The 13,740-nt window shown below is 40.9% G+C and overlaps 1 protein-coding gene across 2 annotated transcripts in view; it reads left to right on the top strand.

Annotated features, from left to right (window-relative positions):
- The first annotated feature begins 1,004 nt into the window (after nt 1-1,004).
- BORCS5 (BLOC-1 related complex subunit 5) overlaps nt 1,005-13,740 on the top strand; it is a 97,672-nt gene continuing 84,936 nt past the window's right edge. The window contains exons 1-2 of one of the 2 annotated variants that reach the window (XM_082420387.1): nt 1,005-1,152; nt 3,889-4,032. In XM_082420387.1, coding sequence (XP_082276513.1) covers nt 1,152; nt 3,889-4,032 — 145 coding nt within the window. In that variant the 5' untranslated portion in view covers nt 1,005-1,151. The other variant, XM_082420386.1, reaches the window with a different exon arrangement.

The raw sequence follows: 13,740 nt of genomic DNA, 5'->3' as shown, positions 1-13,740 counted from the left end.
ATCCCCCATGGATACCCAGGGACTGCGGATACCCAGGGACGACTGTATTGTAATGGTGAGCAGAGGAAAGGGCATGAGATTTGCAACCAGAGAGTCCTAAATCCTAGTTTCACCACTTACCTAACCATGAGGAAGTTACCTGTTTATGGGCGTCAGGGTTGTTGGGAAAATCAAATGAGTGAAAACAGGAGAAATGTCTGTGATATGGTAGAGTGGAAGGGACTTGAAAATCATTTCATCAATTTGACACTCTCAGGGCATTTGCTGGAAATTTCGTGAAACAAACAATATAAAATGAGTTGCAAGGTTCTGAGAACCCCAGAGCCACCCAACTCCTTGGTGGGAATGCATTGCTAGGTGTAAGTTCTTGACCTGCCAAAGTTGGAAGTTTCTGTATTGCGTTACCTGTAGTACTTCTTTCTTGCCTTTGCTCGTTTCAGAATGCCTCGTGGATAATTGTCAAGGTGGCCAGAAAGTGACTAGACTTGGGGCATCCACTTTCCTTTGAAGATGCACAAACGCCCTAACACATGAATCAGCATTTTCTACTCATTTCCAGCTCCTTCTTTCACCATCTAGTATTTTTTGTACGGTCTTCCACTGCCAAACTTCCAGCTTTGGGAACTGAAACAGGAGCTTGGCATCCAGGCAGCTGTGGATTCCAATTCTAAATCTATCTAGCACCTCTCTTTCCCCATCTGTAAAACAAGGTTAAATTTTTTGCAATATATTACAAATATCGTATCATTATGTTGTACACCTGAAACTCATACAATATTATGTCAATTATATGTCAATTAAAAAAACCCAAAAATAAATACCAAAAAAAACACACACAAAAACAAACTCCCCAAAAGCCTATTAATAAAGTTCTAACGATGGGGATAAAGTGCCTCGGGTGTGGATGATACTTAAAGGTGACGCGCAACATTACAACAGGAAACGGGTAACCCTTTGGGGCGGTTCTGGCTTTGAGGTGATCGGGCCCTTTAAGGCTGCGCCCCCGGAGTCGCCAGCGTGAGTTTCCCCGCCCTCCCTCGGGCCCGGGGCGGTGGCGTGGGGGTGGGCCTTCTAACACGGAACTGACGGCTGCGCGCTGCCGGCGCCGCCAATCCGCGTCCGAGAAGGAACGAGCGTGCGGCGCCCGAGCGAGTGAGTGAAAGCGATGCCGCCCGCCGGCCGCTGGCGCGGCGGGTGCCCGGCGTTTCCCCGCCTCCTTGCCTTGGGTTTCCCTAAATAAGGCAGACGAGCGGTGTGTAGCTCCGCCGCACCTCCTTGCACGTCCTTCCCCGGATAGGGCCTCCCCGGTCCCCCGCCGTCCGCGCCCCCGCCTGGGCTGGGCGCGCCATCCCCACAGCGCAGCCTGTGTAGCCTCCGCATCCCGGTCCCCGGCCCCTTCCCTGTCGCCCCGCCGCCCGAGCGGTCGCCGCCCGTTCCGCCGTTCCTCCGCTGCCAGCACCATGGGCAGTGAGCAGAGCTCCGAGGCCGAGAGCCGACCCAACGATCTGAACTCCTCAGGTCGGTGCCCTGATCTCCACCCTTCTCCAGCCAGCCCTGTTTGCTTGCGGGGCGGGCTGCCTTCCAGCCTGCTGGGGCCTGGGACCGGCGGACGGAACGCACAGAAAGCCCTCACCATGCTTTTTTCTTAAAAAAGAAAAAAAGAAAAAATTACCATCTGCCCTAGCCTTGATTCCCCTGATGGAAGCCGGTACCTGTGATTGCAGGCTAAGCCAGCGTGGGCGCCCGAGCCCATTATTTGTTTTCAGAACAGCTGTTCCTCTCAGCTGCAGCCTACTCTTTGAAGGAGGACCTAATTAATATTTGGCTTTAGTATTCCTGACTGACAGTGAGATTTGGGTCGCGCGGTGGATGGGTCATAGAACCTGAAAGAACAGATTCCTTCTTAAAAATGGGTTCTGGAGATTCTTTTTCAGAAGGGATGTGTGGCAGGTGAACAGTCGCTGTGAACCCTTGGGTGAGAGCGAGTCCAGAAACTGCATCTTGCCATCGGAAGGTGTCTCGGCTCCCTCTCTAATATAGAAGTTGGCCAGGAAGGCAAGATCTGGTGTTTTTCCCTATTCTTCCCCCGCCCATGTTGTTTAGATTTCTCTCCGAGTTTGATGTAGGAATGGGAGGATTATTGTTCCTGTAGTATAGTGAGCCCTCAAATAAAACAGCTGATGCTTAATTGAGGATCATTTGCTCCTTTTTTTGTTGTTACCCACCAAACTCTAGGACCACTAGGACTGTCCCAGATAAGCTCTGGAGTTGCTAATCCAAATTGGCTTATATCTGGGTCCTTAAAAGAGCCCTGGTCATGGACCGCTGTGATCTTGGTAGGATATGTGGTTCAGAAATGTAGAAGCTAGCAGGTCTATTGGTATTCCACACTGAAATGTAACCTTCAAGGCTAGTTCAGTCTACCATTCTGGGGGCTAGATTGAGACAGCTTTTAACGGTGAGCAGCATCTACTGCTACATTCATTCTTATTTCTTTGAAAGACCCAGAATGTAGTATCTGTTACAACAAATGCAGTAATAATTGTTACCCCTTACCTTCTTGCCTCTGTGTCAGGCCAGAAGCATATTTTGTGAGAAGCGTGCCATCTTTTTAATAGGCTTGCTCACCTACTAACCAACAGCATGGGCTCTAACCAGCACTAGAGCATACTAACCAATACTACCGAATAGCATAGGTTAGAATTTACCTGGTTCCCTGTGCTAAGTGCTTCACATGTGTTCATGTTTAATCCTCACAGTAGCCCCATTTTACAGACAAGTAGTCGAGACTAGCTAGAATCTAGTAAACTCTGTTTTCCTCTGGAATCTGGGGAAGGAGGAATCACTGAATTTGTACTAGGAAAGATTTCTGGCTTGGGATTTGTAAAACATTAGGTAAATTACCAAAAGAGGCAAAGAGAGACTTCTCGAAGAGCAATGAAAGTAGCTGAGATTGTAAAAGAGTGAATGCCAAGCCTTAAGAGATGTTAGCCTCCAGGAGGCAGGGCAGTTCTATGGCATACCTGGATCAACCTTTGAGACCTGATTATGATGGGCCTGCAAATACTACCTTCTAGAGTGTAAAACAATAAAGATTCACTCTTGCCCCAACCAGAAGATGTTTGGGAGCAGAGGATGTCTTGGTCTGGGGAGTCCTTGATAGTTTGAATCACTTCCCTCTAAATGGATTATATTCTCCTAGGTACCTGAAATTGACCTGCCTCTTTAGCAGTCCTTCAAGTTTCTTTATTTTGCCTCAGCCTACAGTGGACCTGCCGGTTCTTTCTGCCCTGTGACTCTAAGGGTGAGGGGGCTGGTGCCATCATCTAGGGTTAAGAACCAGGATTTTATTCCTGTGACTAGGATCTATTCGTCATGCTGGGCTTGCTGTGATAGGGTGGCTACACAGCTTTGCAACCCCAGCGTCACTGGGATGGGCCATGTACACCAACAGTCCGTTTACCTCCAATTTCCTTCTTAACTTTGTTTCTAGCGCTGGTGACTCTGGGCAAGTCACAGCTAAATTTTGTATGCTTATTTCCTCATTGGGAAATAGGGACAAACGAATGTCAGGAGGATCAAAGAAGTAAAAATTAAAAACAATCTGGTTATTATTTTGTGTTTTGAATAATAAACTTTTAACTACAAAAGCAGTCTCATAGATGGTATATGGTCCTATAAAGTTTGAAGGTTTTTTCTGAATACCATGGGAAATAGAGGTCCTCTGTAATTCATCTCCCCTACCCAGCCCCCACTGCAGGATAACTGCGGTTAGCATCTTTTGTGTAAAAAAAATATCCTTTTTAATGACTATAGTGAAAACAGCTTTGGTGAGACGGAGGTCGCTAAATAACGTGCAATTCCTGAGCGGTGTAACTTTATTTTCAGTGGCCCCTTCTCCAGCTAAGCATAGAGCCAAGATGGATGATATTGTGGTTGTAGCTCAGGGCTCCCAGGCCTCACGGAATGTCAGCAATGATCCCGATGTCATCAAGTTGCAAGAGATTCCAACCTTCCAGCCACTTTTGAAAGGTAAGGGCTTGCATTTCTTAAAAAAAATTTATTGAACTATAGTTGATTTACAATATTGTGTTAGTTTCAGGTGTACAGCAAAGTGATTCGGTTTTTTATATATATATATGTGTGTGTATACACACACACACACATATATTCTTTTTCAGATTCTTTTCCATTAGACGTTATTACAAGACATTGACTGTAGTAGCATCCCACTGACATCTATAGGCAGATCTTCCAGACAGAAAATCATTAAGGCAACAGAGATCCTAAATGACACAATAGAACAGTAGGACTTAATTGATACATACAGGACACTACATCTAAAAAAACAGAATACACATTCTTTTCAAGTGCACACAGAACATTCTCTAGGATAGACCACATACTAGAACCCAAGGCAAGCCTCAATACATTTATGAGGATAGAAATTATTTCCAGGGATTGCATTTTATCTTATCTGGACTTGCTGGAAAGGTGTGCATAACCCCACCATTCTCCCCTGATATCTCTGTGCCTTATGCATCTCCTTCAGGTCTTTGCTTAAATGGCATTTTCTTGGTGAAGCCTTCCTTGACTGCTGTATTTAGAATTGCAGCCCTTTTCCCTGCCTGTTTTTCTCTGGAGTACATAATCACCCTTGACTTACTGCATAGTTTACTTATTTGTTTACTGTCTGTATTTCCCTGCTGGAATGTAACGCTCCATGATGGTAGGAACTTTCCATGTTTTGTTTACTGTTGAATCCTCAGCACTTGGAATAGAGCCTGGTGTAAAGTAGGGACTGAGTAAATGAATGAATGAATGATGATGAAGTTGGCTTACCTGTCTTATTTCCACAGAAAGATTTTCATTCTTATTTGTGATCTGGACTATGGGTTGACTAGTTCAGCTCCAGAGAGAAAATCTCCATGATCACTGATACACTCATAATTAATCCTGGCAACTGTTTTGTTTGACAGAGAGTTCGTGTCTGAAAGGAGAGAATGTGTACAAACCGTCATCCCTCTTAATATATGATTAGCATATATTGAGGTAGTTACCTTTTAATATGAATTTTATTATTCATTTGATAATTTTATTTTACATTTTTATTAACTTGTTATTAATACATGCATTACTTTATTTTATTATTTTCATATCTTTATTAAGTAGTGGCAATGATTTTCTATTAACTGAATGGGCTTTCTGCTGTAAGAATCACTGTCTCCCTCTCACCACAAAAGATTAGGAAATGTAAATGATTTAGTTGACCTACCCTGGTTTACTTAACCTGGTACAATATAATATGAAACATCTTACATTTATAGAGCTATTTGTATTAAAAGGTTCCCTCCCCTACACACACATATACAATATCCCTTTAGTTCTTACATCATTAAATACGTTTGAATGATTTGTGCCAGATTAGACAGCTGGCAGCTAGAGGTTGAACTTGAACCTTTATCACTGATGTCAAATCCTGTACTAGTTAAACTATTCCACACTGTACTTAAAAAACAGAAATAAAACCAAATGGTGCTTTATAGATGACCCATATACTTCTCATTCTTCCCAGTACTTCATCTGCTTTACAGATGAGGAAATACAAGCTTTCAATCTTCCCCCGGAGGCCTCAGTGTTAGACACTGGTAAACTCTTCTGATTCTTATGCAAAACAACACATTACATCCCGTTACCCATCTTCTCATTAGTTTCTGTTATTTTGAGGAATAATGTGATTCTCCAAAGAAGCCAACATTAGTGAAATTTCCATTTTCATATATCCTTGTGCAGTCAGATTTAAAACACACACCTTTATCTTTAGAAACTTAGGGGCGGACACTTGTGTTCTGTCCTCCATCCCTTCTGGAGTTGCATGTATTGCTCACAGTCACAATGTTCGTGCCTCCACTTCCTGTTAACTATGTCCTCTCTCCTCCCAAAGTCGTCTAGTCCTGGGTGAGGCCTGTGAGATCTAGTTTTGTCCCCACTTCTGGGAAATGCTAAAAACAAACAAAAACTAAAAACTAAAAAAACAACCCCAGAACTTTGAGATGTATTTAATAATTTTCTGGAATTAATGTTTCTTCTTTAAGCATTTGAAATAATTCATATTTTATGATAAGTTGAGTAAGTAGGGGAAACATCTGGGAGAAGGTTTGGTGTTAAGGGAAGCTAACCTCAGATTTAAAATCATCACTGGGAACCCCAAGAGTGAATTATTAGTGTGGTGCAGTTAATGCGACACAGCTGGACTTGCTTGCATTGCTACCTGGATTTTATTTATTTATTTTTTATTGAAGCATATTTGATTTACAATATTGTGTAGTTTCAGGTGTACAGCATAGTGATTCAGTATTTTGCAGATTATATTCCATTGTAGGTTATTCCGAGGTAATGGGTTTAATTCCCTGTGCTATGCAGCATATTCTTGTTGCTTATCTATTTTATTGATATATTTAGTAGTTTGTATCTGTTACTCCCATACCTCTGATTTGTTTCTACCCCTTTTCTCTCCCCTCTGGTAACCTCAGATTTGTTTTCTATATCTGTGACTCTGTTTCTCTTTTGCATATACCTTCATTTGTATTATTTTTTAGATTCTGCATATACATGATATCATATAGTGTTTGTCTTTTTTCTCTGTCTGACTTATATCACTAAGCATAATATTCTCCAGGTCCATCCACATTGCTGCAGATGGCAGTATTTCATTCTTTTCTAAGGCTGAGTAATATTCCATTGTATATATATTACCACATCTTAATCCAGTAATCTGTTGATGGGCACTTGGGTTGCATCCATATCTTGGCTATTGTAAATAGTGCTACTGTGAACATTGGGGTACATGTATCCTTTCGAATTAGTGTTTTTGTTTTTTCTGCATGTATGCACAGGAGTGGAATTGCTGGATCATATGGTAGTACTATTTTTAGTTTTTTAAGGAACCTCCATATTGTTTTTCACAATGGCTGCACCAATTTATACTCCCACCAACAGTTTACAAGGGTTCTACTACCTGGATTTTAATTGTGACTTGGCTACCAACTGGCTGTGTTGCCTTGACTTTGTTTTTCACCTCTTTGAACCTTGGTTGTTGAGTATGTTGAGAGTAGGTGCAGGAGAGAGGAAAGCTCGCGAGAAGCAGCGTGTAGTTAAGAGGAGTCCTAGGATTTGGCTAAGGAGGGTAGAGAAATCACCTGAGGAGAGTGATGTGAAAATAGAAATGGTAACAAGGGGCAGTGGCCAGACTGCAGGGAACAAAATAAGCCAGTGAGCATTTAAGTTGATGCTCGTGTTTCACTTGTGAAGAAGAAACATCTTGGACAGTGGTTAGAAAAGGTAGGCAAAGGGGACAACTGGGTGGAAGTGATAAGTATCATCATGATAGTAATAGTAGCTAATCCTCACCTCCCGTGCTCTGCATACCTATTATTCTTTCCATTTTCTACATTAAAACATTGAGGCTCAGAGAGCTTCAATTAATTGCCTAGAGTCACATGGCTATAAGTGATATCCCGTCTCAAGATGACATCAGGACATCGAGTTTTAACTATTTTGTACATAGAATAAGACTCAGTTTCAGACTTATAGATACAGAGAACAAACTGGTGGTTGCCAGAGGAGAGAGGAGTTGCAGATGAGGGAAATAGGTGAGGGAGAGTAAGCGGTATAAACTTGCAGTTTTAAAATAGGTAAGTCATAGGGATGTAAGGTACAGCATCAGGAATATAATCGGTAATATTGTAATAACTTTCTATGGTGACAGCTGGTAACTAGATTTATCATGGTGATCTTTTCGTGATGTATAAAAATATCGAATCGCTATGTTGTACACCTGAAACGAATATAGTATTGTAAGTCAATTATACTTTGATTTAAAAAAGAAAGACTCAGTTTCCAATTCTAGCGAAGCCCATAGTAAAAATCACGAGGCTGTAATGGGAAATAGGGTGATGGGCGTGAGCTGGTTTGGATTTTCAGGTGCCGCGTTTGTTACAGAGCCTCCTGCTTTGACATTGTTCTGCCTGGTAATGTAAAGCCCTGCATCTGCTTGCTGGCCTGGGCAGGGATCACTCATCTCTGTTGCCTTTATACTCTAATCTCTTTCCCCCTTTACTGCTTTCAGAATGAGGCTGTTTCTCAAAGTAGTAAAAGGGCCACACAGTGAGGGCTACCCCTCAGGTTTGATTTCAGAAAGCTTTTATTCCAGTTAATGACAGTGTATTCTTTCAAAACAATACATTCAAGTACTACACAGAGTTCACAATTGTTCCATAATGTCATATGATGTAATGCTAATGCTGGTGGGTGATCTGCAGAGGCAGTGGCTGGGCGAGTTTGGTGCTATTCCTATGACTGAGGTAATGTGTGCATTTTTAATAAGCAAGCAGATTCTTTCTTTGGTCTTAACCCTTTTGGGTAACTATCCCAGGGTATAATTTATGCTCCATACGCATGCCAAATAACATTACATTAGTAAAGTTCCTCTTTTATTTTAAGCCAAAAGAATTTCTTTTTTTTCATAGCAGTCTCTGAAGTACCAACTTACTTTGAAATGTAACACACTTAAGAGAAAATGAGAAATTAAAAAATTAGAAGGTAGCAATAAATGGCCACGACAGAGCACAAAAGCAAAATGTAGATTTGATGCAAATTAGATTCCCAGAGGTTAAACAAACCCTATGGATTTCTTACTTAAAATTCAACCATTCGTATTTTTTAATTAATCCCACTATCTTATGTCATTCTATAGAAATGAAATACTCACAAGTGAAATGCAATATTGATGTTTTATATATAAAAGTTATAAAATAATTATTCTATTCACTCCTGGCAATGAATATATGTGCACGCGTGAGAGGACATGGTGGCGCGTACATATATGACTTTCTTCGCAACTGACGGATCATTTTTGTTACTGACCCTGGATACAACAAGACGTAAGACTGTCAGACTTCCCTGGTGGCGCAGTGGTTAAGAATCCTCCTGCCAATGCAGGTGACACAGGTTCAAGCCCTGGTCCGGGAAGATCCCACATGGTGAGGAGCAACTAAGCCCCTGTGCCACAACTACTGAGCCTGCGCTCTAGAGCCCATGAGCCACAACTACTGAGCCCGCGTGCCACAACTGCTGAAGCCCACACGCCTAGAGCCTGTGCTCCGCAACAAGAGAAGCCACCGCGATGAGAAGCCCGCGCACTGCAATGAAGAGTAGCCCTGGCTCGCTGCAACTAGAAAAAGCCCGCGTGCAGCAACAAAGACCCAACACAGCCAAAAATAAATAAATAAATAAAATAATTAAAAAAAAAAAAGATCGTCTTGCTGCCTAAGGAGGGGACTGTCTTTGTTACCAACAAGGGAGATCAAACATATACAGTGTAAAAGCCTCAGTGATACTAAGCAGCTCTGTTGGGAGTTCTGTGCTTGGTTGTTAAGAATGTGATGCATATGTCCAAGTATATTCTTTGATTTACTTGTAGTTTGCTGTTGACAGTTCTGACAGTTCCCAGAGGTAACGTTTGTGCAGATGCCAGTGGGATGGGTGCAGGGACAGGCAAGCCGGTCCCCATGCACTGCCCCCACCAGCAGCCCCTCCTCTCTGCTGGGTCACAGCCTCTGCCGCCCTGGCTGCTGCTTCTGCAGATCTGTATCCAGGTCCTGACTGGGTTTTACTCTCAGAGTCCCAAGACTCCTGGACTGCCCCACATGTGCTAGTTACTGCCACGTATATTTTCTTTGCTTATAGACCCGCTCCATTGTTCCATAGGACTTCATTTAGACACACAGGTCCTAAGATAAAATTATTAAGAATTTCAGAAGGCAGCACAAGAGCATTGAACCAAATGTGGGGGACCCCTTTTGAGAACGGGACCCTGTGGGACTGCACAGTTGCACGGCTGTGAAGCAGCTGTAATCCCACAGGTAGTTCAGGTTTAGGTGCTGTTTGATCCAGAGGTTTATAATGTCAGGGTCTCATTTTACTTTTCTGTAATCTTCTCTGTCTTTTCACTCTGTCAACCTTCATGTATTGGTTCCATCCTTTGACTAGTTTTCTACATGAAAGCAAAATGGCTACAGGAGTTCCAGGTCTTTTATCCATATAATGCACACTCTATAGCAAAAGAGATTCTCATTAGTTAGTCAGGCGTGGGTCACATGGTCATATGCCTAGGTGACAGGCTACCTGATTGGCTTAGTCTAGCTCACATGCTTCACCACTAAAGTATAGTAAGGTTTTCTGGAACCATATGGCTCCTAGCATGGAAACTGAGGACTATTAGGCAGGAATTGCTACTGCGGGAGAAATCACAAATGTCCACTATAGACTGTTTCTTGAATTAATGACTGACTGACAGATTGGAGTACTTCATCCTGGGAAAGGATTTGTAAATATGCCTCTTGCTTCCAAAATCTTAACTGAAATTGTAACTAATATTATATAAACTGATGTCTAGATAATTATAATATGGCAATTGTTAAAAGAACTGTGATAAGAAAAAAATCCTATTGCCTATTTAGAGATATTGAAAAGGAAGCACTTAGTACCAAAAATGTTATCAGTGTTTTTCCAGCACTGCTGGAGGAAGATGCCTCAAGGCTTCCAATGACCAATACTGATTATATTCTAGGTATATGTCTCTGAAGATATAAAGGATAAAACAACAACGTCATGGGACTACCTTTCAAGCAATAGCAAAACTTCTGATTCTGTGATTAACGGGCAGCTTTTATTATATACAGTAATTTGGTTTTTGTGATGAACGTACACACCAGGAGGAAATGTATACAAATGTATAGTAGCTATTAATAAATTATCAATTTAGCTTAAAAAAAAACATGATGCATGTGAAGGAGATTCTGACAATGAAAAAGAGCCTGGAGCTTTCCTTGGTGGAGCAAAATCTCACAAAACGGCAGTGAAAGCTCTCAAATCACATGGAACGTTGAGAATTAGCGCTGGAGGTTGAAGCAGGGAAAGAATGAATCGATGGAAAAGGTTGATGTGAAGAACATGAGGGAGCTGGATTTCAAATGACCAGTTTATTCACATCTTTCTCACCAACCCACCTATCAGCCAGACAAATAATATAAACGAAGAAGGTCCTGGCATTTATCAGACATCTGCCTGTGCCAGCTGTCAGGCCTTACCTCTGCATTGGAAAGTGGAGTGACAAAGGAGGGAATGAGGGGGTGGGTCTTAATCAGAGCCACAGTCTTCTCTGAACCACGGAGCGGTGACCTCCAGACCCAGGGTTGATCCTCAGAGTGTATTTTCCCCCGGATACCATCTTTGAAAAGTTGATAATTCATTCCTGATTACCTTGTAGGTTTATTTGTATGTGTAATAGCGCTTCAGTTAACCTTTTAAACGTGGCTGTTAACTGGCAAAGTGTGAGTCTTACTCAGAAGAGTGGGATGCACTAGGAGAATGGTCACTCGAAACCAATGGAGAACGTTTGCGAGAGCAGCCTCACTTTGTTCCGCACTCCAGCAAATCTCTGTGCCTGCATCCGTTCTTGTTTCTTTCCATGAAATCTCAGAGGAGGTGTGTCTTTGTCTTTTAGTAAAGAATCATATATCTTCTAAAGAAATTAAGGGAAGAAAAAACTATATGTAGAATATTTACACCCATGTTGATCATTTCTGGAATTCTTAATCCCTTCCTATGGATTCACGTTTCCATTTGATGTCATTTATTCTTAGCCTGAAGAAATTCTTGTAGCATTTCTCGTAGTGCAGGTCAGCCGGAAACAAATTCTTTGTTTTTATTTATATAAAAATGTCAGTTTTGCCAAGTTTTGTTATAAAGTTTTTTCTTTTTTTTTTTGGTAACTACTATGTTTTTGAGGAGATATTGTGAGACTTTATGTAATCTTGTTTTTCAACACACTTTCTTTCACCAGTCATAATATCCATTGATATTTCTTGCTTGAATTAATTATACAGTGATGGTTGCCAAACAGTGATTTTTCTAACTTTATCATTCCTTCTACATTTATTAGTTTGCATTTTACTGTAAGGAAGACCTTTCTCTTATCCCCAGTTTTTATTCATTTATTTGTTTTAAGTCAGTGTGGAACAGTGACTTCCTATTTTATTCAATGAGTTGTGATCTGTTAAAGTCATTACATTTGGCCCTCCGTATTGGTGGGTTCTGCATCCACAGATTCACCCAAGGGCGGATTGAAAATAGGAAAAACATTCCGGAAATTTCCAAAAAACAAAATGTGAATTTGCTGAGCACCAGCAACTACTTACATATCATTTACATCAATTTACATAGTATTTGCATTGTATTAGATATTATAAGTAATCTAGAGATGATTTAAAGTATAAGGGAGGATGTGTGTAGGTTATATGCAAATACATTTTATATAAAGGACTTGAGCATCCAGGGACTTCGGTATCCACGGGGGTCCTGGAATCATTCCCCTCATGGACACCAAGGAGCGACTATTTATTTTTAATTGCAAAATGCTCCAAATTTGGCTAGTTGGAATACCATCAGTTTAGCTTCCTGTGTCCTTTTGACGTATTCTCATTATCCTTTGAAAATATTTTTATTTTATGGCACAATATAATGTTCCAGACTTACCTTGTTCTTCCCTGGCCTCAGCCCTAGAATCAAGCATTTCTCCAGGAGCCCCAGTTCTTTTAGTGGCGGGTGGTGTTTAGAAACCACTCCCAGACCCTCTTGGTGTGTTTAGCAAGGAAATATATATATGTGTATATTTATATATACAAACTCACACATTTGCACTGGTATTTATTTTTATGTTTAACCTATATATATTGAAAAGGATGAGTTCACACTAATGTGCACCATATGTCCTTTGATCTATAGGGTTATAGTTATTATCAAATACTTTGGCCATTATTTCTTTCAGTATTTTTCTGCCCCCTCCCTTCCCAATTTCTATGTTTGAGCACCTGGTGTTTTCTCACAGGTCATTGATGCACCTTTTGGATTTTTTTTCCTTTCTGTCTTTTTCCTTTCTGTCCTACTTTGGGTAATTTTTAATGCTGTGTTTCCAGGTTGAGTGGTCTTTTTTTTCTGTCATGTCTATGCTGCCATTAATCCCATCCAATGCATTTTTTTTAAACTTCTTATTTTATATTGGAGTATAGTTGATTAACAATGTTGTGATAGTCTCAGGTGTACAGCAAAGTGATTCAGTTATACATATACATGTTATCTATTGTTTTTCAAATTCTTTTCCCATTTAGGTTGTTACATAATATTGAGCAGAGTTCCCTGTGTTATACGGTAGGTCCTTGTTGGTTATCCACTTAAAATATAGCAGTGTGTACATGTCAGTGCGAAACTCTCTAGCTATCTCTTCCCCCCACCCTTGTATTTTTAATTTCAAATAACTGTGTTTTTCAGCTTTAGATATCCCTTCCCCTCTTTTTAAAAAAAAAGTCATTTCTTTGCTTTATCATGCTTATGTTCTCCTCTACTTTTTGAACATATATAGTATATTTATAATAACTCTTTTAACTGTTGTCTGCTAGTCCATCATTTCTGGATCTGTTTTTTTTAATTGAATGAGCTTCCTCAAGTCACATTTTCCTGCTTTTTTCATGCCTGGAAGATTTTTACTGTATGCCAAACATTGTATATTTTATGTTTTTGGGTGCTGGATTTTGTTTGATTCCTTTAAAGGAGATTGGACTTGGTTCTGGCATAAGGTTAAGTTACTTGTAATCAGTTCTAGGCTTGCTTTTGAGTTTGGTT

The sequence above is a fragment of the Balaenoptera physalus genome, assembly GCF_965194825.1.
Source record: "Balaenoptera physalus genome assembly, chromosome: 13".
Taxonomy (NCBI): Eukaryota; Metazoa; Chordata; class Mammalia; order Artiodactyla; family Balaenopteridae; genus Balaenoptera; species Balaenoptera physalus.
This window is presented reverse-complemented; position numbering and strand designations above follow the sequence as displayed.